This window comes from Cadophora gregata (genome assembly GCF_030347475.1).
Source record: "Cadophora gregata isolate MNR1 chromosome Unknown scaffold_11, whole genome shotgun sequence".
NCBI classification, from domain to species: domain Eukaryota; kingdom Fungi; phylum Ascomycota; class Leotiomycetes; order Helotiales; family Ploettnerulaceae; genus Cadophora; species Cadophora gregata.
In genome coordinates, this window is record NW_026695934.1 from 1129644 (window position 1) to 1152851 (window position 23208).

Genomic DNA, 23208 nt, shown 5'->3' on the forward strand with positions numbered 1-23208 from the left:
ATGGATGGGGGAGGGAGTGAGGAGGAAAGATGTTTGTATGTTTCAATTTTTTGTTTGTGTAAGCATTTGCAAAACGTCGAGTAAGTAAGTGAGTGAGTGCACTTTCCAAAATACCTTGCACTTGGTTCCTTGGAGTTGGGTTCGGGTCGTGGCCTTGTGGAGCTGTCTCTCGCAACGGGATGGTCTGGTGGAAGGTAATTGTGGGGATGTACAGGCTTCAGCCGTGATCGGAGCAGTTGTGGGGGCAGACTTTATGTAGTTCTGTACCGAATTGTGTCTCAATCTTTGATGAAGCATGACAATGTTGCTGACCTTTAAGGCATGAAATGGTTCCTTTTTGACATCGGGAGGCTGCATCATTGAACCGGGTACCTGCTTGTTACATTGACTCGGTTTGGTTTAGTGTTTGTCGACTTCTAGAGGAGCTTCGACTGCACTTGGATTGGATCATAACACGTTGGGGGAGCGAGCGTGGAGATGTGTTACAGGAAGTAGACAGAGCTGTTGAGTAAGGGTTGGGTAAGGAAGAAAGGAAAGAAGGAGAAAGGAAAGAAGGAGAAAGGAAGGAAGGATAACTCAATGTATCAATGTATTGTTGATCAAAAGTTCGCTTCAAGAGCTTTTCGTTGAGATCTATGGATCATATCTACAATATGTAACCTAGATTACCACTTTCTACACTACACGTTTGTTTTTGTAATACATATCCTATGCTCTGTGGTTGCAAGCAATTGGCTCGATGTTGTTTTGGTGGCGGCGGGTTGTTGTTTGGATTACGGTGGCAACAGTTGTGATGAAGCTAGAGTTGGCGTATGTCCTGGAATGCAAATAGTGCAGTGTTGAGTTATCTACTGCCGGGTAAAAGAATGACCTGATGTACAGTGGCTTTCGGCGCTCGTGACTCTGATGTATGCTCCTCTTTGGGCTCGACAGTTGCCAATGTCTGGTGATACCTAAAGGGAGATTCTAACCAGTCCTTTTCCGACGCATCCCATCTCATCTGGGACTAAACGAGTTCTCTTTCCAATACCAATTTCTGCGAACGAACGGGTCTTTTGTTTCCCGAGTTGGCCGACAAGGCTAGCCGCAAGAATCTTCTGGGCCTTTGCTGTTCGCAAGAATTCTTGCTTCCGTCGAATCAGAATATTCAAGTTCTGGTTGTCGCTTGGGGTCCTGCCCGACTCGACTTCTTAGGGCTCTCGAAGATGACATATGTCCCCTGTTCTTCTAGTCCTCGCCAGCTTACTTGGAGAACTTCATCATCAAAATTCAGTCGTCTTCCTGCTTCCATTCCTTGATCTCGCTTTGATCTTCCACAACTTTCGCCAACACGGCAGCCTGTTGAAGTCCCATCGTAACAGCAATATTCTTCAGATTCCTCACCACAAATCCCCTCATCTCTTCAGTAGCAACATCTATGATCCCCACAAACCACAATGGCCAAATCAGAAACGAGCCACCCGACATCCTCACAGAGGAGAATTCATCCATAAGCTTATGCAAACGGATGGATGCTGTACCTTGATCGCGGAATCCTGCCGGCTCAGGGAAAATGTTGAGGTGTTGAGGAACGCTGTAGAGGATGTCGGCTTGGAGAGAGTAGATGGTATCGGTACTGATCTGGAACTGGGCTGTATGTTCCGTGCCCGTGAAGACCGGTGGTCTAGCGCTGAATCCAGCCAACAAGACACCTCTTATCGTTTCATTTAACATGATCCGCAATGTGCGCAAGGCATTCCAGATTTGGGCCATCCAATAATCGTAGTAAAGGTGATATTGGCCGTTGTACACAATGTCAGAGTTCGTGTCAGTGTAAATGGTTTCGTACCCCCAACCAGGTGGAGGATCGGAGCTTATCTTGAGTAGGACAGCATCCAGATCAAGAGCCTGACTGAGGATCTCCCACGGATCTGTGAGGCGTTTGTGCACCATGTCTGATCGTAGAGTGGCGAACCGCATCATGATCTCTTGGATCCTGAAAGCTGGGTCTGGGGTCTGAACGATCCTCAGAGCCTCTTCCATATATTCTTGCATATAGATTGGCAAAGGCACAGCTTTGTAGATACAGGTAATGAGCAGACTGGACGTTACTGTAAGCATCATACGACGGCCGACTGGCGTCCGTATTTGTTCCGGGCCTCGGAGTTTTATTACTGCAGCTGCGCCATTGATGTGCTGAGCCCAGTCTCTAAGTGAGGATTGCTTGGTTCCAGTAATGGCCTCGAACTGAAGGGGAGTTTATGATTAGTAGTGTCTTTCTAGGACAATTTGACTAGTGTAGAGTTGATCTATGATAGGGTGAAAAGGCCGGAAGAGGAGGAAAATAGAGTTGATAGCCGAGAAGAGTAAATGTAAAAAAACAATGGGAAAAGACTCACGATGCCGAGAATCATGATGGAAAGAAGTGTAGTGTCTTTCTTGACATCGACTGGGTCTCGCAGAGCAGCATTTGTCGACTGTAGAGCTCGATAGTACTGGTAGCGTGCATTTTTCAGCAGTGATGGAGCATGAACCGAGTGTGCGTAACCAGCCAGACCGACTGCTTTCACTGGAATAGGTCAGCATAACGTCTTGAATTGACTAGGCGAATTGTGCACGATTTGTCATAGAAATTCATTTCAGAGCCAACAAAAGGCGACAACGGCTGATAATTTGAAGTTTGCTGGAGATGATACATACTACTAGCAAGAAGGCCATCATCCAGCACTTGAGTTCGAGCCACTTCTGTTAGATAGTCAAGGTATCCCTTGGAAGGACCAGACATTCCAAGGACAAAGTTGGCAACGAAGAAACCAGTAGCCCGTTCCTCAATGGTAGGCGCGAGAGAGAATACAGATAGAGGTGCATCCGCTCGCTGGATGATCTCAAGTGAGCTATCTGAGATGTCGTCCCAATCATCATCTTCTGGAGGTGATGATGATGAGGATCCAGACGTCACTGACCGCGGTGGAGATGCTTTCAAAGAGGCTGCCTTCTTGTCTCTAGCTTCTTTAGCCTTGAACTTTCGGATCACATTGGTACTCTCGTTGCGGAATATCAAGTCTCCAGGAGTTCGGTAGCCGGGACATGTGCGTTTCGCCCGTTTACATTGGGTACATCCTTCAGGTACTTGGTCGCATTTAGTCTTGCGTTCTCGACAGGCGTGACAGCCACCACTGGGCTTGCCACAAAAGACCATCCTTCATAGGGTCGCCAGCTGATGCAAGTCGAGCAGGAAATCGTCGTTTACGGGGTTAGGCCGTTGCGGTTCCGGTTGGGAATGTTCCAAGATGCGGCGTCGGTTATCAGACAGAAAAGGAAACGGTCGAGTATCGTTGATCGCCAAGGGGTCTTTCTTGCCATCTACTCGAACGGCGATTCTGGTCTCAATGTCATGTCCAAAAAGGGGAACTTGAGAAGTTGGGTCAAGTTCGTTGCATGCACTCGACGTTGCTGTGCCCCTCACTAAGTCGTCGAGAGGCACTAAACCAAATATGGGCTACCAGTTCGTTGCTTACCAACAAACCCGCCAATACGGTCTTGTCTCTCAGTCACCTCAACGCTTCTTGTCACATATTTGCGGGTCAAAGCAGATATCTCAGTATCTCAGCCTTGCTGCACTCTCTAACCCAATACAGCCATGCTGGCCGAAGCGTCCTATGAGGGCATTTCTTGGGAGCTCAGCCTCTTAAGATGTGGGTATATTGTGGCCGAAGAGCATCATATGAAGTTTGTGCTTGAAGCTGGGCGGATGTTTTCAGGCAGTAGAGATTGCTACCTCCAGAATTTCCCTATTCAGACAATTCTCGCGGTGTAGTTGACGCAGAGGTATACGCAACTCATGTTGGCATGTTTTTGTCATGTCGAACAATACATAAGTATCCCCAGTCTCTGAGTTGCTCAGCGTTATTTCTTCATAATATGTACTGTTCATTACCGCGTTTCTGTGTCACACAATCTCACAACTTGCACTACTTTCCTGTCACTGTTGATATCATTTCGCCAAGATGGCCTTTTATCTGTACAAAAGGTTTATCAAGAACAGGAGCAAGAACGAATCTCCAAGCAAACCGACACCTGGTCACCCTTGCGAGCATCAGAGAATAGCCAGCAGTACTTCAGATGGCTTCGTCGAACTTGATAACTTCACGCAGGCCGGCAGAGGGGGAACACAAGAGGACTTGGTGCCCGGTGTTGGAGCCCACAAACACGAATATCAAACCACTGATGGGCAAGCGGGACATCCACATACGGACGAATGTAGCGATTGCAAGGAAGAGAAGAAGGCAATGACAAGATACAGATGGAAGCTTATGATAGGGCTTTGCTTTCCATTTATGGTTCAAGCTTTGGACACGACACTCATCGCTGGTGCCGCAGGCTTCATCGCATCCGATTTCAGTAGGTTGTCAAACCTAGGTATTGCTTCACATGACTGACCCGTTATAGACCAACTGTCCCAATTGAACTGGATCATCTCATCATACAATCTCACAAACGCAACTTTCATCCCCATTTGGGGACAATTCGCCGATGTGTTCGGACGCTACGTAGCAATCCAGTCGGCTGCAATGTCGATGCTAATGGGCAGCGTCCTCTGCGCCGCTGCTCCCACTTCAGCATTTGCCATGTTTCTCGTTGGAAGAGCACTCCAAGGCATAGGCTGTGCAGGTCTTCTCATCGTAACGAAAGTCATTCTAGCCGACAAAGTCAACCTAAAAGAGAACGCCGCGAACAATACGGTGTTTACTGTCGTCGCCGGGATAGGATACAGTATTGGACCTGTCGTCGGAGCATACCTGACCCAGATATCATGGAGATGGTGTTTCATAATCAACATTCCCATTGGTGTCATCGGGCTCGTTCTCGCACACTTTATCCTCCGACCAGAGCTTCTTGGGCCCCAGGAAATTAGCCGCGCTGATGGCGTCCCCGACTCAACACTCTCGCAGACATTCGCAGCTAGACTCTCCACGATCGATCTTAGCGGACAATTCCTTTTCCTCTTTGGGATGGGTCTTCTGGTGCTTGCTCTCACATGGGCTGGGTCGTACTATCCTTGGGACGATGTCAGGATCATCGCACCACTTGTCGTCGGCGTTGTCCTACTCGTTGCCTTTGCAGTATGGGAATATCTTCTTCTTCCTGGTAACAAGCTCTCGAATCGCGCTCCCACGAAGAAGGCTATGATCCATATCAAGCTGCTTATACGACGCAATGTCGGACTGCTAATCTATATCAATATCGTCACGGGTATGGCAATGTATGCCGTTCTTTATTTTGTCGCTTTGTACTTTAGTCTCATTCGACAGTACTCGGCAGCGAAATCTGGAACGAATATCGTCTACTATATGCCTGGATTTGGTGGTAAGCCTTTCCACCCTTCTGAGATCACTCTGTCCCTCTCTATAGCTTCCCTCTCACCAAGTCCAAACTAACAACCTCACTTCCAGCCGGAGCCTATCTGGCCATGTTCGCCATGAACAAATGGCCGTGCTCCACAGCACCTCCACTTCTCCTCGGCACAATCCTCGAGCCCCTCGGAATAACCATCCTCGCCTCCGCCCTCAACACAGGAAACCTGCACCTCATCTACGGCATGCTCGCCCTCACCGGTGTAGGTACTGGCATCCGTCTCATGCCCGGCACCCTCCACGGTATCGGCTACTTCCCCTCTCAGATCTCGCACGTTGTGTCTCTCATGGCGTTAGCCAACACACTCGGCGGTACACTCGCCACGACTATCATGCTGAATATCTTCAACAGCACGTTACAGAATCACAGCATCGATTTCAGCTCGTCGAGTAGCGAGAGTATTGCTGCGATCGAGGGATTGACACCTGAGCAATTGGCGTTCTTCAAAGATGTGGCCACTAGAGGAATGGTTTTGGCATTCTATGCGGTTACGGCGTTCATGTGGTTGGGTGTTGTGGCTTGTTGTGGGATGGGGAATGTGTGGATTGAGGGCGAAGAGCATAAAACTATTAAGGGGAGCTGGATTGGATATTTATTTGCGAAGGGGACGAAGAGCGGTGGGGAGAAGGAGGTAGATGGTGCGGCTTGAGCTGCGGATAGACTGTAAACCACATGTTTTGATAACGTCAAGGGAGAAATAGAGGTTCGCAATAGAGTCTTATTGCTATGTTGCCGAAGTCTATCCCCTCAACTGCCGTATCAAACACATTCTTGACAGTGAGTGCATAGCCTGTATCGAGACCCTGGAATTAAGCGAAGAACGCTGAAATTCGAATGATGCATTGCCGTCCCGGCAGCTTTAGCGCCATGCTTCAGCACTGAACCCCGGAAAGTGTGTTTGCGGCGATTGAGGGGATAGAATCTCGTTACTCGATACCTGCACCCAACATGTACCCATCACTTCATTTTCAAACGAAATACATGACTTCAGATGTGATCATAAGCCCCAAACAGATTCCTCCTCTAAAAATTCAGAGCTTAGCAGCTATTCTCGCAAAACTTCCAGGCTCTTTAGCAGACGTCAGGGGCTCGCTTACGCTGTATTTACAGGCGACTTCGCTAACCGAGACTTCCAGTCAGCGCCTTTCCACGAACAACAAGGAAAGACGTCTAACATCTAGAACAAATATACCAGCTACACAGCCCACCAATCGCGCGGAATCACAGTTGGTAAAGTATCAAACTCAAGCAATTCCACCCACAAAATGAAGGCAAACCACAGAATCTGCCTTCCCCAAAGCTCCCTTACCCTGTTCTGCACCAGGGAAGTATCCACACCAACTCCTCTCCACCATCTCCTCCACAACCCACTCCTGACGCACAAACATTTTCCTTTGACTCACCCATACACAAACCAAATTAGCACAGTTTACTCTTCATCGAATTCCCATCCCAGCGGCTTTAGCTCACTTGGGAGAGCGCCAGACTGAAGACCAAAAAAAAACTTCATCCAACATCCATTGATTGAAATGGAGTAATCTGGAGGCACTGTGTTCGATCCACAGAAGCCGCAATACATCTGCGAATCGAGGATATATACCTTGATTAAAACGAACACTTCATTTTTGTTTTTCATATCCTGCTGGACTTTTTTTTTTTTTTTTTTTTTTTTGGCTGTGATACGGTGGATTTAGGGTTTTTTTTTGCAATTGGGAACCGAGTGGATTGCGACATGGGTCGCCGAATGGTGTCCCCAGATAGACCAATTCGGTGGAATGGAGGAAGGGTGACAGTACCTGAGCATATGTAATGATTCTGGAAGGCTGGATATGGCGATCACTTCATATCAATCGGGAATACCATATGGGAATATGTTGTTTGTTTGAGGAGGCTTTCATTGTCCGTATTTTGGCTTGCTATGCTAGGTCTTTCATCCTGTCCTTCCCAACTCAATCCACCACCGCTATAATCGACAGCACAGCCAAACAAGCCATTTCTTATCTCATTCTACTCTCTCGTATCGAGAAGAGAAGTAAGAGAAAGAGTCCACAAACCTAGGTCAAAGACCCAGTAAAAATCATCGTGTAGAAGAAAACCCCATATCGATCAAGCCTCTGGAAAGCGATCGTTCCACCACAACCCATGCCGATGCACGATCAATCACCAGATTGCCAATCCGTTCCATCCCACCCAAAATGCAGTGCAGTGAAGAGCAGTCCCAAGCCAGGCCCCTGCCCAAAGCAAAGAAGTGAAGAAACCTCCCACGCGAGGGAAATGCAAAAACCAGCTGACAAAGGTCATGAAATAATCTGGCCCAATATGATATCTCTTCTTTCCTAGTCCCAATCTCCTCAAAACGCCAGTTCATTTCATTGATCGATCGATCTGTTGATGCGAAAGTGATCCACCCTAGGAAAACAGAAATAGTGAACCGGAAATCAAAGTTCCTTTCGAATCCAACGCAATCACCAACCCTTGAACAAAAAACCCTGAAGTACGAAGACTTGAAAGTCCGGATATCATAGAACAATTGTCGGTTCCGGACCTTGAAGCAAGAAGAAAACGAAGAATAACGCCATAAAAGAGTTCCCAGCTCCCTAGAACGACGTAGAAGTAACAACTCATCGCTAAATAACCACGGCAGCGATGGCAGCAAAGGTAGACGTAAAGCAGCACAGCTGTCCCAAGAAAACGAAGGAGCCTGTCCGCCCGGCCCAGAATCGAAGAGTCGAAGACAAAAGAAAGTCTAATGAGTGGGAGTGGTTTGATGCAGCCGTCCGAAGTGGTTTTCGGCTGATGTATGGAGAAGATGGTCTCCGTATGCAAATGAAAATCCGATAAATGCTGAGCGCAGCGCGAGCCACTTTTGTGTTTCCTCCCTTGTATAATGATGATTCCCATAAGTTATGCTGTGTCCGGTTTGATTCCCAATTCTCTGTTCTGTTTGATTTGCGCCTGTGAAAAATTTATGAAATCCGGAATTCGAAAGATCCTGAGCGCTCGCTTGCTGATGAATACGATGGGGATCCAAGAAAACTTTTGTATACATGTCGCAGCCGACAATTTGGTCAAATACATGAATAGTTGTTGTACATAGAATCGAAGTGGTGAGGATTCGTGAGGCGATCATTGATGATCGCTCTCGAAGGATGTCTTAGGAGACATAGGTGTGTTGCGGTGCCAGGGACGACTGAGACCCTTCAGTCCCTTAGCTGAGGCTTCAGGGCTATCAATGTAGATACTGGTAGGAGTATCGATTTTGATGCGGCAGAAGAGTGTGGAGAAAAGGAATTGATCGCCGTTGATATCGTGAAGAGGTAATGTGCGATAGCCTTCTTTGAGACTGCTGAGTTTGGCAGTGTAAGTAGCGAGCGGGCTTCCTTTGTCACTGTATGTGTTGCCATCAGAGGAGCATCTGACAGTCCATCGAACGAAGACCAGGTCAGGGTACTTGGTTGTGAGAGCGAAATTGAACTTTTCCTGGAAAATGGGATTGAAACCATTCTCTTGAACGATCTTGGTCCGTCTTCGGTGAGGCGCACCGAGTCCGGATGAGCCGTCTTTAGCAGAAGCATCAAGTCCACCTTCTCCGACCACGCCCTTGTTGTCTTTAGTCTTGTCATCTGCATGATAAACTTCCACCTCGATGTAGGGATCTACACTTCGGTTGGAAGCAAGGCCTTTAGGTCGCATGAGTTGCTGTGCTGAGACGATGTCGATAGAGAAGCTGACGTTCTTCCGCTCTCTCTTGGCATGGCCCGCGCCAGCCTCTTCTGGAACGTTTGGCAACATCTTGATTTCTCGAAGCTCGCTTGGCTTGAGCACGTAGCCCGACTGATCGATACCAGCAGCAAACATCGCGTCGTTAATTTGCATACCAAGATCGTAAGTCTGCCAGTTCAAGGCGACCATCTGAACGCTCCTGCGCCAATATTTCAGCGGGTCGAAATTTGTTGATGCGACTCGCCAGCCGTTCGGATAAACTCGAAGCATATAGCGCATGTTATGACGTGTGATGATGCGTTTCTCTTCTTGTGTGGTGGCATTCTTGTCGAACGTGCTCTCGGAGAAGGAAAAGATGTGGTTGTAGGACTTGCTCTCTGGGGTGTCAAACCCATGGAACTTGAGTCCAGCACTGTAGACACCAAGTTCACCAAGTACTTTGATGATGTTGCTGGTCTTATTGGCCCGACGACTTTCCTTAGCACGGACGACATCATCTGTCAGACTCTCGCTGTCACTGGTGCTGCTACTCAGGCTATCTTGACCTTCGCTACCGGAGTATCTCAGTTGGCTGTGACAATTGGCTTTGGTCTTACGCGAGTAAGCGCTCGGCGGTAGGAGACCGGCTGAAATGGGACCGTTATCGAGTTGCACAGGTCGGATGTATGGAGAACTGAGACTATTGCCACGGTTCCGTCCGCCCATCTGCTCTGCCAATATAGGAACGTCTGATCGGGGCTTCTTAACCTTGATCAAGATCCGGTTCATCAACTGTGATGGAGTTGGAAGCTGTTCAACAGAAGGGTCGATTGGTTGAGTGACGAGCTTGGAGCCACACGTCTCCTTGATAATATCGGCCATCATTGCTTGTTGCTGTTCATTGCAGTGAACCTCGAGCGATATCCAGAGTGGGTACTGTGACTTGACAAAGGCGTACTTGCTGATGGTAGACATAACGTCGGCAAAGGAGACGTGAGTTGTGAGTGTACGACCGTGCATGACCACTGGACCTTCACTGCCATTCCAGCAATCGACTTCAACACATCTGCAGCCTCTGTTCAAAGCGGAGATGTATGCTTCAACACTCGATTGGCCTGCGACTTGGCGACCCAAGAGGTAGGTATTGTGCGAACTCGAGATATAGTACTCGTTCATAGGGCGATCCATAGAGTACTGCGATGGTGGACTCTTCAATGGCACATTGAACGTCGAGATCAAGTAGCTACTGAGAGCTGCTTCGGACATACGCTGAGGGTCGCCATCAGCAGCATCTTGCAGTGCTTGCTCCTTAGACTTCGACCGACGGATGACTTTGTTGAAGACATTCTCCCAATAAGCTGCATCACTCACATCCTCGTGCTGGACTTCGCTGAGAAACGTGAAAAATTCAAGGAGCGTGAGGCCTTTCTTCAGGTCGGAAGCGATATTCTCATAGATATTCTTCACGTCCTCACGTCTCTTCATGAGCTTAACGAAGTCTTGGAACTCGACAAAGTTTAAGCGACCCGAACGAGAAACATCGGCTTGCTCGAATTTAGACTTGAGGTAGTTGGAAGAACCATGGATATGAAGGGACCGGCAAAGTCGCTCAACACCGATAAAATCGATTAATTCCTCGTCTTCAGTATGGGGCTTGTCCTGAAATTGTCGATTCATCTCACTCTGCCAGTAAGCGCGCACGGCCTTGTCATGGAACGATGAGAGCGACGCCATGAGATCTTGTCGGTGTTTTGAGATGGCATCGAGTGTCGTTGTCCACAGGTCGAAGGTTTCCTCGTCTGTAGCGATGAGGTGCATGGTCTTTTGCTGGGAACGACCTTTATTCTTGTCTGGAACCGCATACACAATAGAGAAGAATCTCGATTCATCGGCATCGGACACGCCAAATTCCTTGCGGTAGTTCCGGGCATTGGTTCCAACTCGGATTTCCTTGATGTCGTCAATGTATAGAGACTTGGAAGGTCGGTTCTTATCCCATGATACCTTGGCAGCTTCCTTCTCGAGGACAAGGGTCAAGAGCTTCTTCCTATTCTTCTTGGTGACTTTTGTCATGACAGTACCCTGCAAGAGTAGCGAGGGAACGACAGGGCCAGGGCCAGGACTGGAGGTACTCGGGGTGTTTGAAGAGCCTATGGAAGCAGTGGTACTGGGGAAATCCCTATTCTCATAATTGTATGGTATCGTGACCTCTTCCCGCATGTCTCCGCTAAGCTCATCATCTGAATCGAACAGAGCTGTCCTGCCTCCTTCTGGAGCTGTATTGGTACTGTCACTCCTCCGGCGCATGATGACTGGTCCTGTACTATGATCCCGACTCATTGCTTGGGTTGACGATTGACGCCTACGGCCAGCAAATTGTGAAGCTCTGTTCGATAACCGCCTAATCAAGTTTGGGGACTTGCCCATAGCCTCGCTCATAGCACTCTGACTTGTTTTCCTTGACACTATCGATTCCGGGAGCTCGAAAGGGGGAAGTGTGAAGTCGGCTTCACGGCCCCGGAGGCCTTCGGGGGATCCTTGTATCGAAGAGTTATTCGTAAAGAGCTGCGTCGTTTCGGGAGACATGATGGGCGAGGCTTGGAGGGAGCTTGCCGTTGTTACTGACGAGGTACTTATGGCAGAGGCAGGTACGGAGGTTGCGGAGGAGGTAATTGGAGGTTGGCTTGGTTGAAAGTTGGTTTGCACATGGCTTGGTTTGGTATACCTAGACGGCGAGGGTTTTGCAGACTGCGTGATCTTGGTTGTGGAGGAGTTGGGGGGTTGGACTTCAAAACTGTCTGTTGCAGCCAGCGGCGCGAGGGAGTGACTTTCCGGACCGGGCATTGCGACTTTCTGGAAAGGAGGAATTGCCCAATGGCACAAGCTTGCAGATGCCGGTAGTTGTGGAGAGGACTAACACAAGCACGAGGAAGCTGTGATCGAACGCATATCTTCTTGCCAGAACTGGGGTGCGCGCAGTGTGTCGAGGCAAGGCGAGGCAGGATGCCCAAGTCGGTATGTATGTATGTCTGAAGGCGAACCGTGGTCGCGCGCGCAAGCGGGAGGATGGTAATGTCTCGCAGAAGTCAAGTCATGCGGAAAAGATCAAGAACGCCTTGGACAGGAGTGCATCGGTGGTCTTAATTTGAAAGGAAATGCAGCAGGCCTGTTGCGGCAGTGTGAGGTGGTTGTCGCGGGGGTGGTGTTGAGGTGAGGTGGGCGAATTTTGATTATCCAGCTGCAGGCGTGGAGGAACTTTTGTATGGGGGCGCGTTGACTCGATTTGACGGGGCTACTTGCTTGCTTGCTTCTCGACAATGACGAAGGACGTTTAAAGGCGATTGGTAGTGCGTTTGTTGTTTGGCAGTTGCAGACGTGAAGACAAGAGTATTGAAGGATCAGAGAAGAGAAGTAGAAGTAGAAGGAATGGATATTTGATGTGCAGGTAGGTGAGTCAAGCAGGAGAGGAGAGGAGAGGAGAGGATCAGATGGTTGCTGGAAAGGAGTGCGGTGCAGTGCAGTGCAGTGCAGTGCGGTGCAGCGCAGTTCGGTGCAGCGCAGTTGTAGTGTGTGCAGTGCAGCGCAAGGCCGGGCGAGGGTGCAGGTTTTGTCGATGGGCTGGCTCTCTTGCTCCCCTGTTGCTCCCGTCTTCCTGTCCAGTAGTAGTGTCCTGACGTTCCGTGCTCAGGATCAAGTCAGTGCTTTTCTTGCCTTGCCTTGCTTCGTTTGTGAAATTGCCCTGGGGGGCGTGCCCAGTGCCCACAAAAACCCAAGCAAGCCCAAGGTGCCCCAGGCGAGTGGAGTCGACGTCTCTTCCCTGCTCCCGAGCTTTTAGCTCAGCGTAAGGCAGGGCAGGGGGGAAGGGCAGGGGAGAGCAAGGTCAGGCAAGGATTGCCCAGGTCCAGGATTCCCAGCCGTGGGGACTCGCGAACGCCTGGTGGATTTAGGGCCCGACTTTCAATTGCGATTGCCGGATGGATGGTGTGGTGTGGTGTGTGTGTGTGTGCTGCCCCGACTTTCAGGAGGCAGAGACAGGACAGAGGTGGATATCTGAGGTGGATGCTACAAAGCCGCTGGTATGTTTGATCTCGAGAACTGGATCCTCTGCTTCGGTATTATGATGCGCCGCTGGGTGCAACCTGGGGAGACAGGGCAGAAATAGAAACCTGGCAGGGCCGAACAGGGCAGGGCAACGACGGCAACGGCAACGGCTCGCTGAAATCCAGGAATTCGTAAAGGGGCAGGGCGGCGAAGATCGCTGATGATCCTAGCTTGACCCTTGATCCGCAGCACGAGAATATTGGAGCCTGTTTACAGCTGCTTGAGCTCCGCACGCAAGCAAATACTTAAGTCCAAAGTATCTAGAGTCCTCTATTCGAGTCGAAACATGTAGGATTCTCCGGATTTATGGCTTTGCTTTGCCGAAGACGAGAATAGAGGAGAGGGGTGCGTTGGAAAAAGTCAATCAGCTTGTGGATAGTTGTTTGGAATCTGATATTGCCGGCTGGCGGCTGGCTTTAATAATAGTTCTTCTAGGGGCCGTGGTTGTACGAGATTGGACTGGAATTGCGGGTGTGAACACGGCGTGGAAGGGATATAGGCTGCGGACCTACTTGTATATGTGAGAGGGGTTGATGCAGGTTTGTTTGACTGGAGGTAGGCTGATGCAGGTTGTAAGAGTGAGTGGGAGTTGCGTGGCACTCGAGATGTGATGGAAATCAGAGTCAGCCAGTCAGTCAGTATGGACGAGGCGCGGGGTTGGCCTGGGGTTGATCTCGATTTGCATCGCTGTATGTATAGGAAAGTGTGAGTATATGTGCAGCCGAGTGATTTTGTGCTAGTAGTCGTGAAGTCATAAGGTAGGAGGTGGTCGACTACCTTAGCGCAGTCAAAGTCTGAGCTGCAGGTGCAGGTGCAGGTGCAGGTGCACGAGTTGGCAAGAGTAAGAATGAGCTGGCTGTGGGATAGGGATTGGGATAGGGATAGGGATAGGGAAGAGTAAGCTGCGGAATCTGGATGGCGTCCTAAAGCAGTAAGTGCATGAGGAATAAAGAGGCCGCCGCCATCCAAAATAGCTAGCTACTGTGCCTCCGTTTGATCATTTATTATTTGCGACTTAGATCTAGGAAGCTGCTACCATGGGAGCTGACGAGATACGAGATACCCATCCAATCCTGTCTAACGAGCTATTCTCCATCTCTTCCATTGCTACCATTAAACGCCATGTTTCTTTGTGAACTTCTTTTCCCCCCGTCCGCTGTTCTAGATAGCTGTAGAGGGTCCATGATACCAGATCATTTCAGCTTTTAGCCCATCACCGACTAGCTCGTCTCCCTTTGCTTCCTTCTTTCCTTTCACCGCTCTCTGGCTGCACTGTTTATTGTTTGCCTCTTGCATTGGATTGGACTGGATTGCTTTGGGACAGCATCGCATATCGCCGTTGGGTCTTGTGACTGTTCTTCAGATACAGGGGCCGAGGATCAGGTACGAATTTGCAGTCCAATGGAATGCTCGTAGCCCCTCACGACAGCATCACATCAGAGCTTCTCCTGCTTGTCCTGCTTGTCCTGCTTGTCCCTTCTCACCGCCGCGCACGGAAACGGCATCGCAAGCCATGGCATGGTCACAACAGGATCGCCTCTCTCCCTCAGAGCAAGCGCTGCGTCAGGTCAAGTCAGGGCAAGTCTCAAGCTCTGAAGATACGAAGTGTTGTTGGCTGTCTTTGTCCTGTGCATCGTATTATTTCACGTTACCCGTATCTTGGCCCTTGGCGCATTCCTTCCATTTCTCTCCACTCACAGAAGCACCGAGGATAAAGACAAGCGAAAGGCAGCGCGTCATCGTCGCAAGGATGATTTTCGTTTCAGGGTTCCCATATGCACGATCAATCTGTTCTTATCTCCCTGTGGTCAGACATTGCATGCCCGTATCTGCGAAGTGCTCCTTGGGTCGTTGTGGCTGTGGCTGAAGGCTGAGAAGCAGATGCAGACAGAGATATCACGTTCTCGAAGGCGTGGGGAGAGCGACATGAATGCTGTGCACCGTTACACTACACCGGATCTCCTCGACTGTCACCTCCATCTGTTACTCTAAACGTTGAATAGACTAGAAAATCAGACATACGTTTGCATTGTCGGCACTCTCATGGCAAGTTATCCAGAATATGCAAGAGCTGCACTCATCGATTAGTCAGTCCATTAGCCGCTGTCTTTCGCAAGATACTGATTACGAGTACGGCAGGAACCGATCTTTTCCTCTCTTCCAGTTATTTGGAGAACAAGCTGTCTTGTGCCAACCGCCGACCGAGGCCAAAGCCAGCGTCCTCCCCGGTCTCATCTCATCTGATTGCGAATAACCCGAGCCGTCTTCTCTGTTTGGGACTGTGCTTGGGGTGATGCTACGATACACGGCGCAGGTGAGTACTTTGATGCGAATGAGTTTATTTATGGCTACGATGCTGTCTTCTGAAGGCAAGCAGGCCAGGTCATTCACTCTCATCTGTATCTATGTACGTACCCGCCTCAGTTAGTGCATAGATGCAGACTAAGAGGCGCATACGAACCTCCCTCGACTAATAAATGAGACAACTGTCCCCAGAGCCAGAGAGTTTAGGACAAACAGCAGCGCAGAATCACTGACAGCTCCCCACGGCGGCGGTGTAACCACAGCGGCGCCTTGTCCTGACGAACACCAGCGCAACAACGTCCGCAACAACAACGTCCTCCTCCGAACTCCATCATCCATCCCACCCAGATCGGCAATTCATGAACACCTCATAGGGCCAGCTCTCTACCAATAGCATAATCGTAGGCAGGCGCTACTAGAGCGGCTACGTCAAGCGTGCCCTCCCATGTGCGACAACCCCTGACAATCTCTTCTGCCAGCACCAACGGGGCGGACGGGCGAGGAGAGGAGAGGAGAAACAAAACAAACGGTGTCTGCGACAGGGGTAGAGCGGAGAGCAGTGGCTCGTGAGCAGGGATCAACGCTGGTAAAAGCAGCGATGGAGCCGTTAGCACTGGGATGGGTCATGTCTCCATTCCAGAGTGGGGTTCACGCATGGTACGGTAAGTGAGTGCTCTGTAATCCTGTCGCATCGCCTCTCTTTTGGGCTGAGATGAGGGCATCGTGAAGACATTTGCTATTCAGGCCGGAAGACAAGTTGGAGGTTGAATGTTCATGCGCGACATTGACAGGAGAACAAAGATAACCAGACAGAGACTGAAAAACACGAGTTGCCAAGACTGACAGCCCGAGGGTCCTGTAATAAGGTTTAAATTCTTCCTATTCTCCAGTGCCCTAAGGAAGGGTTGGGACCTGCCTGCCTGCCACAAAGCGCATGCAAAATTGAGATCGGATCTCGCAAAGAGAACGACCAAGTAAATTTAATTCACCTGCAGGTGCCCCCATCACTCACCAAACCAAAGAACTAAAGCTGTAACAGCCAATAATCCATTTCCCATCCGTGAACCTTGGTCAACAGGAATTTAATCAAATTCCTTATCATTGTACCCCCACAGCGAACTCATCCGTCCGGTCGTTCATCTTGTCTTCCACCCGTCCAGGTAGTTTATCCACGATAGATAACTATCGAGGATAGCACAGGACAACAATCCTGCAGGTTGCATATTCTAGCTGTGCCTAGCTAGCTATGGTATGAAGTCTGTGTGGACAAATGGACGTTTCATGTACCTGAACTCTCGTGCCGCTGCTTGCCGGGAACACGAGCACGAGGTTACAGGTGGAACCCAAGCATCACCCCTGTGGCCCTCTCTCTTCGCATTCTTGCGATTTCGATGTGCCATGATAGTATCTTGTTTGACCTGGAGGTGGTATCTGGGAGGTTTGTTTATCGAAGCCCCCAATTAGAAGCCATTGTGACAACGAGCCTTGCTTTTGATGCCGAAAGATGGTATGATTGTATATCCTAGGTTGATGACAGGCTGGACGTCTAACTTTAACGTCAAGGGCTAAGATTAATGGCCACCGCCAGCTTTGGCTCACCTCGCTCACCTCAAATGTTTTTCTCAGCTTCCCTTAAGCGAGGTGACACGGAGATTCCTCCTGTCCTTTCTATTGTCGCAGAAGCGAACGGCTTATATTTGCGGATCCTCAAGGAGTTTTAATTCCGCAGGTTTCACTTGATGTGAGAATAGTACTACTGGAAATATGATGATTCAGATTCATGGCGGTGACGGTCAACGATGTTTCTGGAAGCCGAACTTCCGACCTGCCTCCGGAACGAGGGATCTCCAAAGAGAAGAGGAAGCTTTATTGATGTTAAAGGTGAGTTCCAATGAGTCGTTGGAGATTTCCTAATTAGGTTTGAGGTAAGAATTTTGAGGTTGAATATAATATGAGGGTGGAAGAATTTGTCGTCGCGTAAACTTTGCCAATCGATATCATTGATCAAGATGAATCCTTCTCAGAATTATGAGTTCATCTATTTGCGGTAAACTGTTTTTGCTATTTAGTAGTGTTTCTTTTCGATAACACTGGCTTCCGGAAAACAGGCGCATAAGGTAGCAGAGATTGTGCCCTGAAAGAGACCTTCACAGTCTCCCTTCTCAACCTCTTATCCCATGGTGGCATCCAAAATCACACCGCCAAACCAAAAAGCCGTTGAGTGCCACAACCTCCACGCCCCAGCACAACGGTCGAAAACGGCCGCACCAGGACCTTCAACCCAACGAACAACGTCCTTCCCTGCTCACCTCCCACCATGCCTCGGGTGGAAGGGCAGATGTTCTTCCTAGCCCCCCTTACCTTCTCCCCGGATGGCCCTACAGTACAGTAAAGCCTAGCGGTCCCAGCCATGTGCAAGTGCGGATTATTTTTAAGATAGGGGGCTGTTGCTTGGACTGCCTGACTGCTTGGTCACTAGCGAGTCGGATGGTCGGACGGAAATCACTGGAATGTGCCACGATGCCACCATCGATCGATTGACACAAGGAGGTCAGGGAAGAAAGGGTGAAGAGTGGTGCAAAACGACAATAGGATTGGTAAGGCTACAAAAGAAAGCGGTTATGCATGTATGTATGTTGGCACGAAGTGGAAGTGGTCTTGTCCAGAGAAATAGCCTACCGTGCTGCTGGCTCTTCGTCAGAACCCCAGCAATACAGTATTGTACCACCACTACTCCTCTCGAGAATCTCACACCTGCTCGCCCCAAACACCAGCAGCCAACGCCAACGCCAACGCCATCGTCGCACGCACCACCAAAAGCAACGAGCGTTCTTCCATACCTTGGCATGGAAGCTGATTCCCTTCTCTCGCCCCTGTCTTGAATCCAGCTTCCCTGTCAATTCGCTCGCTCACTGGCTGACTTGCCACGCTGTCCCTACCTCCGTACGCCCCTGTCTCACTTGCTGGCGATTTGTGGGGAGCATCCAGGTGACAGTGACACACACGCGGGTCTCCACGGAAAAGAGAGAAGCGTACCTCCGTAGGGCAGCAGGAGCAGCAGTGAGCAGCCTCAAGCGGGTACGTCTGCTCATTATCATTGGGCAGCGAGATGGGAGGGCGAGGAGGGAATGGAGCTGCCGAAGCTGATGTGGTACGATTGTGACGGAGCGCCATGATATGCCATGCCTAGTGACCAAGTGATTGGAATCGTGCCTGTGCTTGCTCTGCTCTTCGACTTGGGGACGAATTACAGGAGGGGTAGTGTACTGTACTGTACACATTTCACACCTTGCTTCGTCAACTGAGCCTTGACTCCTGGGTTAGCAAAGATACCAAGCTACGCAGCCTCGCAGCGTACAGCTAACCACCGACGGTTCGTATTTTACGAACTTCATGACGACTTGGTTGTTATGTGAGGAGTATCGACTGCAGCAGGTCGAAAAATGGGGTAAGTGCTGCTGCTGATTCCGTATTCGCTAAAGGAGTTCATGCAAAGCCTCTCTCCCCCATCGTGGGATATTATAAACTCTCGTCTGGTCTGGATATTGCGGCATATGCATCTGCTCTCCGTTCGACCCCTCCAATCCCATCCACCACCAACGCATCTTGTGATACGCTGTCGTGCTCCCCCAAGCAGGTACTGCACGGGTACCGCACATAAACCTCATGCACAGATGACGCAAAGAAGGAATTCATCGACGCAGCGAAGCAGCAAATCATGATGTGGTTACATCCGGCCTTCCATCCATTCGCTGGACGATCGGCTACTGCTTTGGTTGATTTGCATGATAGGCAGGCTGTCAAAGGGGAACATCATGCCAACACTGAAAGGTACAGTTGTTTTGATAGGCGCCTAGGATTGCGAACGAAACGAATGAATGCGATATGGGTACTTGCTGTACTGCACTCTGGCTGGTCCTGGTGGTCTGTAATCTAGGGAAGGCAGAAGCTGCGCCAGGTGCGTCGTCAGTGATGATGAATCCCCTCATTTCCAAATCAGCGATTAGCCAACCAGCCTCAATACGAATCTCAAGCGATTGTCAGATTTGGGGATAGGTATGTACCGATACCATGTATCTCAAAGGCGTAAGGAAAAAGAAAACGATGATAGCTGCGTCGGTTTACAGATCGAAAGAGGAAAACCTTGCTAGTGTTGCAGTTTCTCGCTTCTTGAAATCCCTCAAACTTCACGTTCTGTAACTGCTTCACCACATCATCCGAACTGCGTTCCCCATATGTTCTATCTGCCGTTGTTTGGACAAGCAGCGTCAACCCAGCTCCGCATCTATCAGGAGCGTTGTCTACTAAGCACTCCGGAATACGCAAGTTGATCCCCGCGCTGAGCATCACTGTCCGAGAAGCTGCTTCATTGTGCAGCCATGATCCTTCTCAGCGAAGGGAAACATGTCGCATAGGTACGGAGGTAACCTACGGAGCGCAGTCTCATTATCGAATCATCTCCTCATAGTTCTCTGCTTCACGTCGCTCTCCGAGCATCCATGTTTGTTTATTTCCCGTCCACCCTTCGCGTCGCTGTCCTCACCAGGTTCAGTACCTCGCTTGGCCTCAGTCACTCTGAAGCACGACATTTACCAGGCGATCCCATCCATCACGTCTATTACAAGCCACCCACCCTCGTTGGAGACATTCCAGAAACCTTCGAAAAGTCCAGGCACCCCTGGCTTTCACACGCCATAATCGCTCTCGAAGGAATGTTTCAGTGTTTCAGGATCACCGCATCCTCGCTTGAAATCATCGTCTAGCAACATGAAGCACATTGAGCAGGACCCTTATCGATCATCATATTGAAGGATGCGATTCGCAATCAGAAATAGATTGGTGTGGGGATCTTTGAGGAACCCACTTCCTGTCAGATCAGACTGGCGAGCAACGCCACGCCACGCCATCGGCCCCCAATGTTAAAATTTCCAAATAGACAACTTTCCACATTTCAAGCCTTTCCGTTTCGTTTACCTCTGTTTCAGTTTCACGCGCTGCTCTGATCTTTTGGAACCCAATCAGAGTTCACTGCATGCTGACTCGAGATTGAAGGGCAAGAGATGGGGCCGTTGCGTAAGAATGTGAAGGCTTTGAATCTTTGATTGAGATGTAGATCTCCATGCTGGCACGTTATTATGATCTACAGTCTGTTCTTTTTCGCCCAAACTCTACCCTGCGAACTCTATCACGTATGAGCATGTGCCGGACGGAGTCCGCGAATAGGGCTGGCATGCAGTGTGGTGTGGCTGAGGAGGGTGATCACACAAATGGGGCATCTCATAGGGCTCCAGTACTTAAGGTTTAGCGAGGCGATGTTATGCCAGTCGTTGGCGATGTTTTGCATGTTCATCCGAGTATATGGCATTGTGACATTGACAGAGATGCTGCATAGCTGGTGCCGAGTTCCGTTAGACATGCAATTCTCACTACAAATAGCTCCACAAGCTGAAAATCGGCATGATATGGGTGGGGAGGTGGAGGATTTCTGAGTCTCTTTGGCAACATTGATCTATTTACAAACAAAGGCGGAGCTCGAAGGATCGTGTCTCCAAAATAAAAATGTTTGAATTGCTTTGTCTGGTTTTGCCTTTCCGCGGGCTATGCGAAGCTCATGCATTCTCTTCAGTTTGTCGTTTTCATGTTTCTCCATTTGCCATGAGACCCGAAAGAACAAACGAAGCAAGTTCAAGGCAATGGTTTCTCCCAGAGCCAGGCTCGGTGATCCAGTCGGTCTCACATAAGCTGTCAACTTGTATGCTTGCTGCGCGTTCCTTCCAGATGACACCGCAGACCACGCAGATGATTCGATATTGCTTTTAACAGACTGGAAGTAATATCATGCTTGTTGGTTTGTTTTGCTTGCATCCCCCATTCCGCGCCGCACGCTGCTTTCTCCTCTTGCTGACAACGTGGCACACCACATCCCACCCCGAGATCTCTCTCACTCCTTCTCCCCACGGGGTCCTCTCCGCTGCCCGCCTGTCAAACGTTGCACAGATCGAGATTCTCCATATAGACTTCTCGGTCCCTCTTCTTGTACCACTTGCCAAGCACACACAGCAGCAGCTCCGAGTACGACATGACAGACGTCAATTCAGAATGCACATATTTGCTTTGCAGATATATTATTTCAACGCATATATGTCTTGGTCTATTTTTCCTGTCTTTCTGCAGTAGCTCGAATCCTTCAGGTTGCATGTCAGCTGTTATAATTTCTACAATGTTGGAGCAAGACGTATGCACTTACCCGTCCCTCTACGGCCCGAACAGGCTTCCAACAGGTCGCTCGGCATCAAGCAGGCTCCCGATATGCAGTATGCATCCATACATACGAGCAAGCCTAATCCCACCCAGCCGTCCAATTACCCCTCATCTTATCAATTCTTCAGCGCTGGACTGGTGTTATGCAAGGCGAACCACTCACTCGGTGTAGAGCGAATTTGACACATCAGTTTTTAGCAGCAACAAATTGCAGCAGCGATCCCTCAATAAATTCTGAGGTTAAGAGAGGCATGGTGACCGGACCGGCAAACAGATGTGGAGAAGTCTGGAACGAGATGGCCAGGCTCTCTCCAAGCTGACAGTCAGACTGAGTGGCTTGCTTCCTCTCGCGCGGAGATACAGAATGCCACAGTATGGAGAGAGAGACTTGGGTGTACCGGTTGTCTCGTCTGATTGCTCGGCCCGCTGCGCGCCTTGCCACGTTCCACATCCCATAGGCTGTCTCACTCATGTTCTGTTGCTGGAATTTGATATATCACAAAAGATTAGAAGCAGCCAGGGAGTTGTGTCCTGGTCTGTCTATCCCCAATGGATTTAGAATCAACCTGACTGTCTGCTTAGATATAGGTTGGTGGAAATGATGTGGCTGCTTTTCATTTGCCTTTCAAAATATGTCTGTCTCACTGCGTGTGTCTACCTGTCTTATTCCTCAATTTCATGCTCATATCGCGTTTGCATCACACAATCACTTTTCACGCATCAGCCGCAATTAATCATTCTGTATTTCCTCATTCGCTGTTTTGTTCGGGCCAAACTGTAATTGTCTCTTACGACAGCCCTCAGTTGACTGGTGTTGCACAAACGACCCAAATGGCACCTGAAAGCAACGCAGAAACAGTCTCGGAGACCCCGCACCCTCGAAAATAAGATATCGTTCCACAGCAGAAGAAGAACAAGTATGTCTCTGCAGATAAGGTGAGAGACAGCAGACAACAAGGTCTGTTTGTCTCACCATTCAGCGCCACGAGGCACAGCCGTCCACGCTTGAGATAAGAACGAAAGAGCAAGAAGGTCTGCAGAACAATACTTTGCTGCCTGACGACGTTGTACTTGGGCTGCAGAAAAGCATATTGGAGGTCGTACCGATCAAGTACCTGCTTTCCCCTCACGCAGACAAACATGAGATGCAGGGGCCAACCCCCGAAGATGGGGTACAAGACACCTCCAGACCCCTCATTCCCCCTCATTCCTGTCCATTTTGCTTTTCGTGTTCCAGTTGTACTAAGCACACCTTATTCAGCCAGATAATGCAGGTGCCCTGGGGAAGAATGAGCAAATTTTACCACAGCTGAACCTAGGCTCTGAGGGTTCCTTACTGCAAGCTGTGGCAGGTTACTCAACAGGTGGATCTGAACACTCAAACGTCCAAACAAAGGAGGCCGGGACGGCGCGGCCGGCCGATCCCCTTCTCTTCCCGAGACATAA

General features: G+C 49.6%; 4 protein-coding genes and 1 non-coding gene across 6 annotated transcripts; 3 read left to right on the forward strand and 2 right to left on the reverse strand.

The window, feature by feature from the left end:
• Nucleotides 1–1269: 1269 nt before the first annotated feature.
• On the reverse strand, nt 1270–3402 carry ONS95_002482 (uncharacterized protein; the record flags this gene model as incomplete). The annotated part of the gene is made up of 3 exons (XM_058495743.1): nt 2680–3402; nt 2379–2548; nt 1270–2226 (listed from the first exon to the last, which is right to left on the reverse strand). Exons 1-3 carry the CDS (start codon nt 3176–3178, stop codon nt 1270–1272), a joined length of 1626 nt encoding a protein of 541 aa, XP_058354471.1. The 5' UTR covers nt 3179–3402.
• A 145-nt stretch (nt 3403–3547) lies between these two features.
• On the forward strand, nt 3548–6111 carry ONS95_002483 (uncharacterized protein). Of its 2 annotated transcripts, XM_058495744.1 has the most exons (3): nt 3548–4380; nt 4429–5346; nt 5433–6111. In XM_058495744.1, exons 1-3 carry the CDS (start codon nt 3987–3989, stop codon nt 6041–6043), a joined length of 1923 nt encoding a protein of 640 aa, XP_058354472.1. In that variant the 5' UTR covers nt 3548–3986; the 3' UTR covers nt 6044–6111. The 2 variants fall into 2 exon arrangements, with proteins under 2 accessions (XP_058354472.1, XP_058354473.1); XM_058495745.1 differs by having other exon boundaries at nt 4429–5454.
• A 738-nt stretch (nt 6112–6849) lies between these two features.
• Nucleotides 6850–6967, forward strand: ONS95_002484. The gene has a single exon. It is a non-coding gene; the product is annotated as a tRNA-Phe (tRNA).
• Nucleotides 6968–8520: 1553 nt separating this feature from the next.
• PLC1_1 (Phospholipase C) lies at nt 8521–11940 on the reverse strand (the record flags this gene model as incomplete). Its single annotated transcript, XM_058495746.1, has 1 exon — nt 8521–11940. One exon carries the CDS (start codon nt 11938–11940, stop codon nt 8521–8523), a length of 3420 nt encoding a protein of 1139 aa, XP_058354474.1.
• A 2663-nt stretch (nt 11941–14603) lies between these two features.
• On the forward strand, nt 14604–14912 carry ONS95_002486 (uncharacterized protein; the record flags this gene model as incomplete). Its single annotated transcript, XM_058495747.1, has 1 exon — nt 14604–14912. The coding sequence occupies one exon, from the start codon at nt 14604–14606 to the stop codon at nt 14910–14912; it is 309 nt and encodes a 102-aa protein (XP_058354475.1).
• Nucleotides 14913–23208: the final 8296 nt, after the last annotated feature.

Bases quoted from the DNA above. Each gene is read 5' to 3' on its own strand.
- ONS95_002483 (XM_058495744.1), top strand. From the start codon at position 3,987: ATGGCCTTTTATCTGTACAAAAGGTTTATCAAGAACAGGAGCAAGAAC. The intron at 4,381-4,428 runs GTAGGTTGTCAA...GACCCGTTATAG, and splicing joins CTTCATCGCATCCGATTTCA to ACCAACTGTCCCAATTGAAC. The intron at 5,347-5,432 runs GTAAGCCTTTCC...CCTCACTTCCAG, and splicing joins CTATATGCCTGGATTTGGTG to CCGGAGCCTATCTGGCCATG.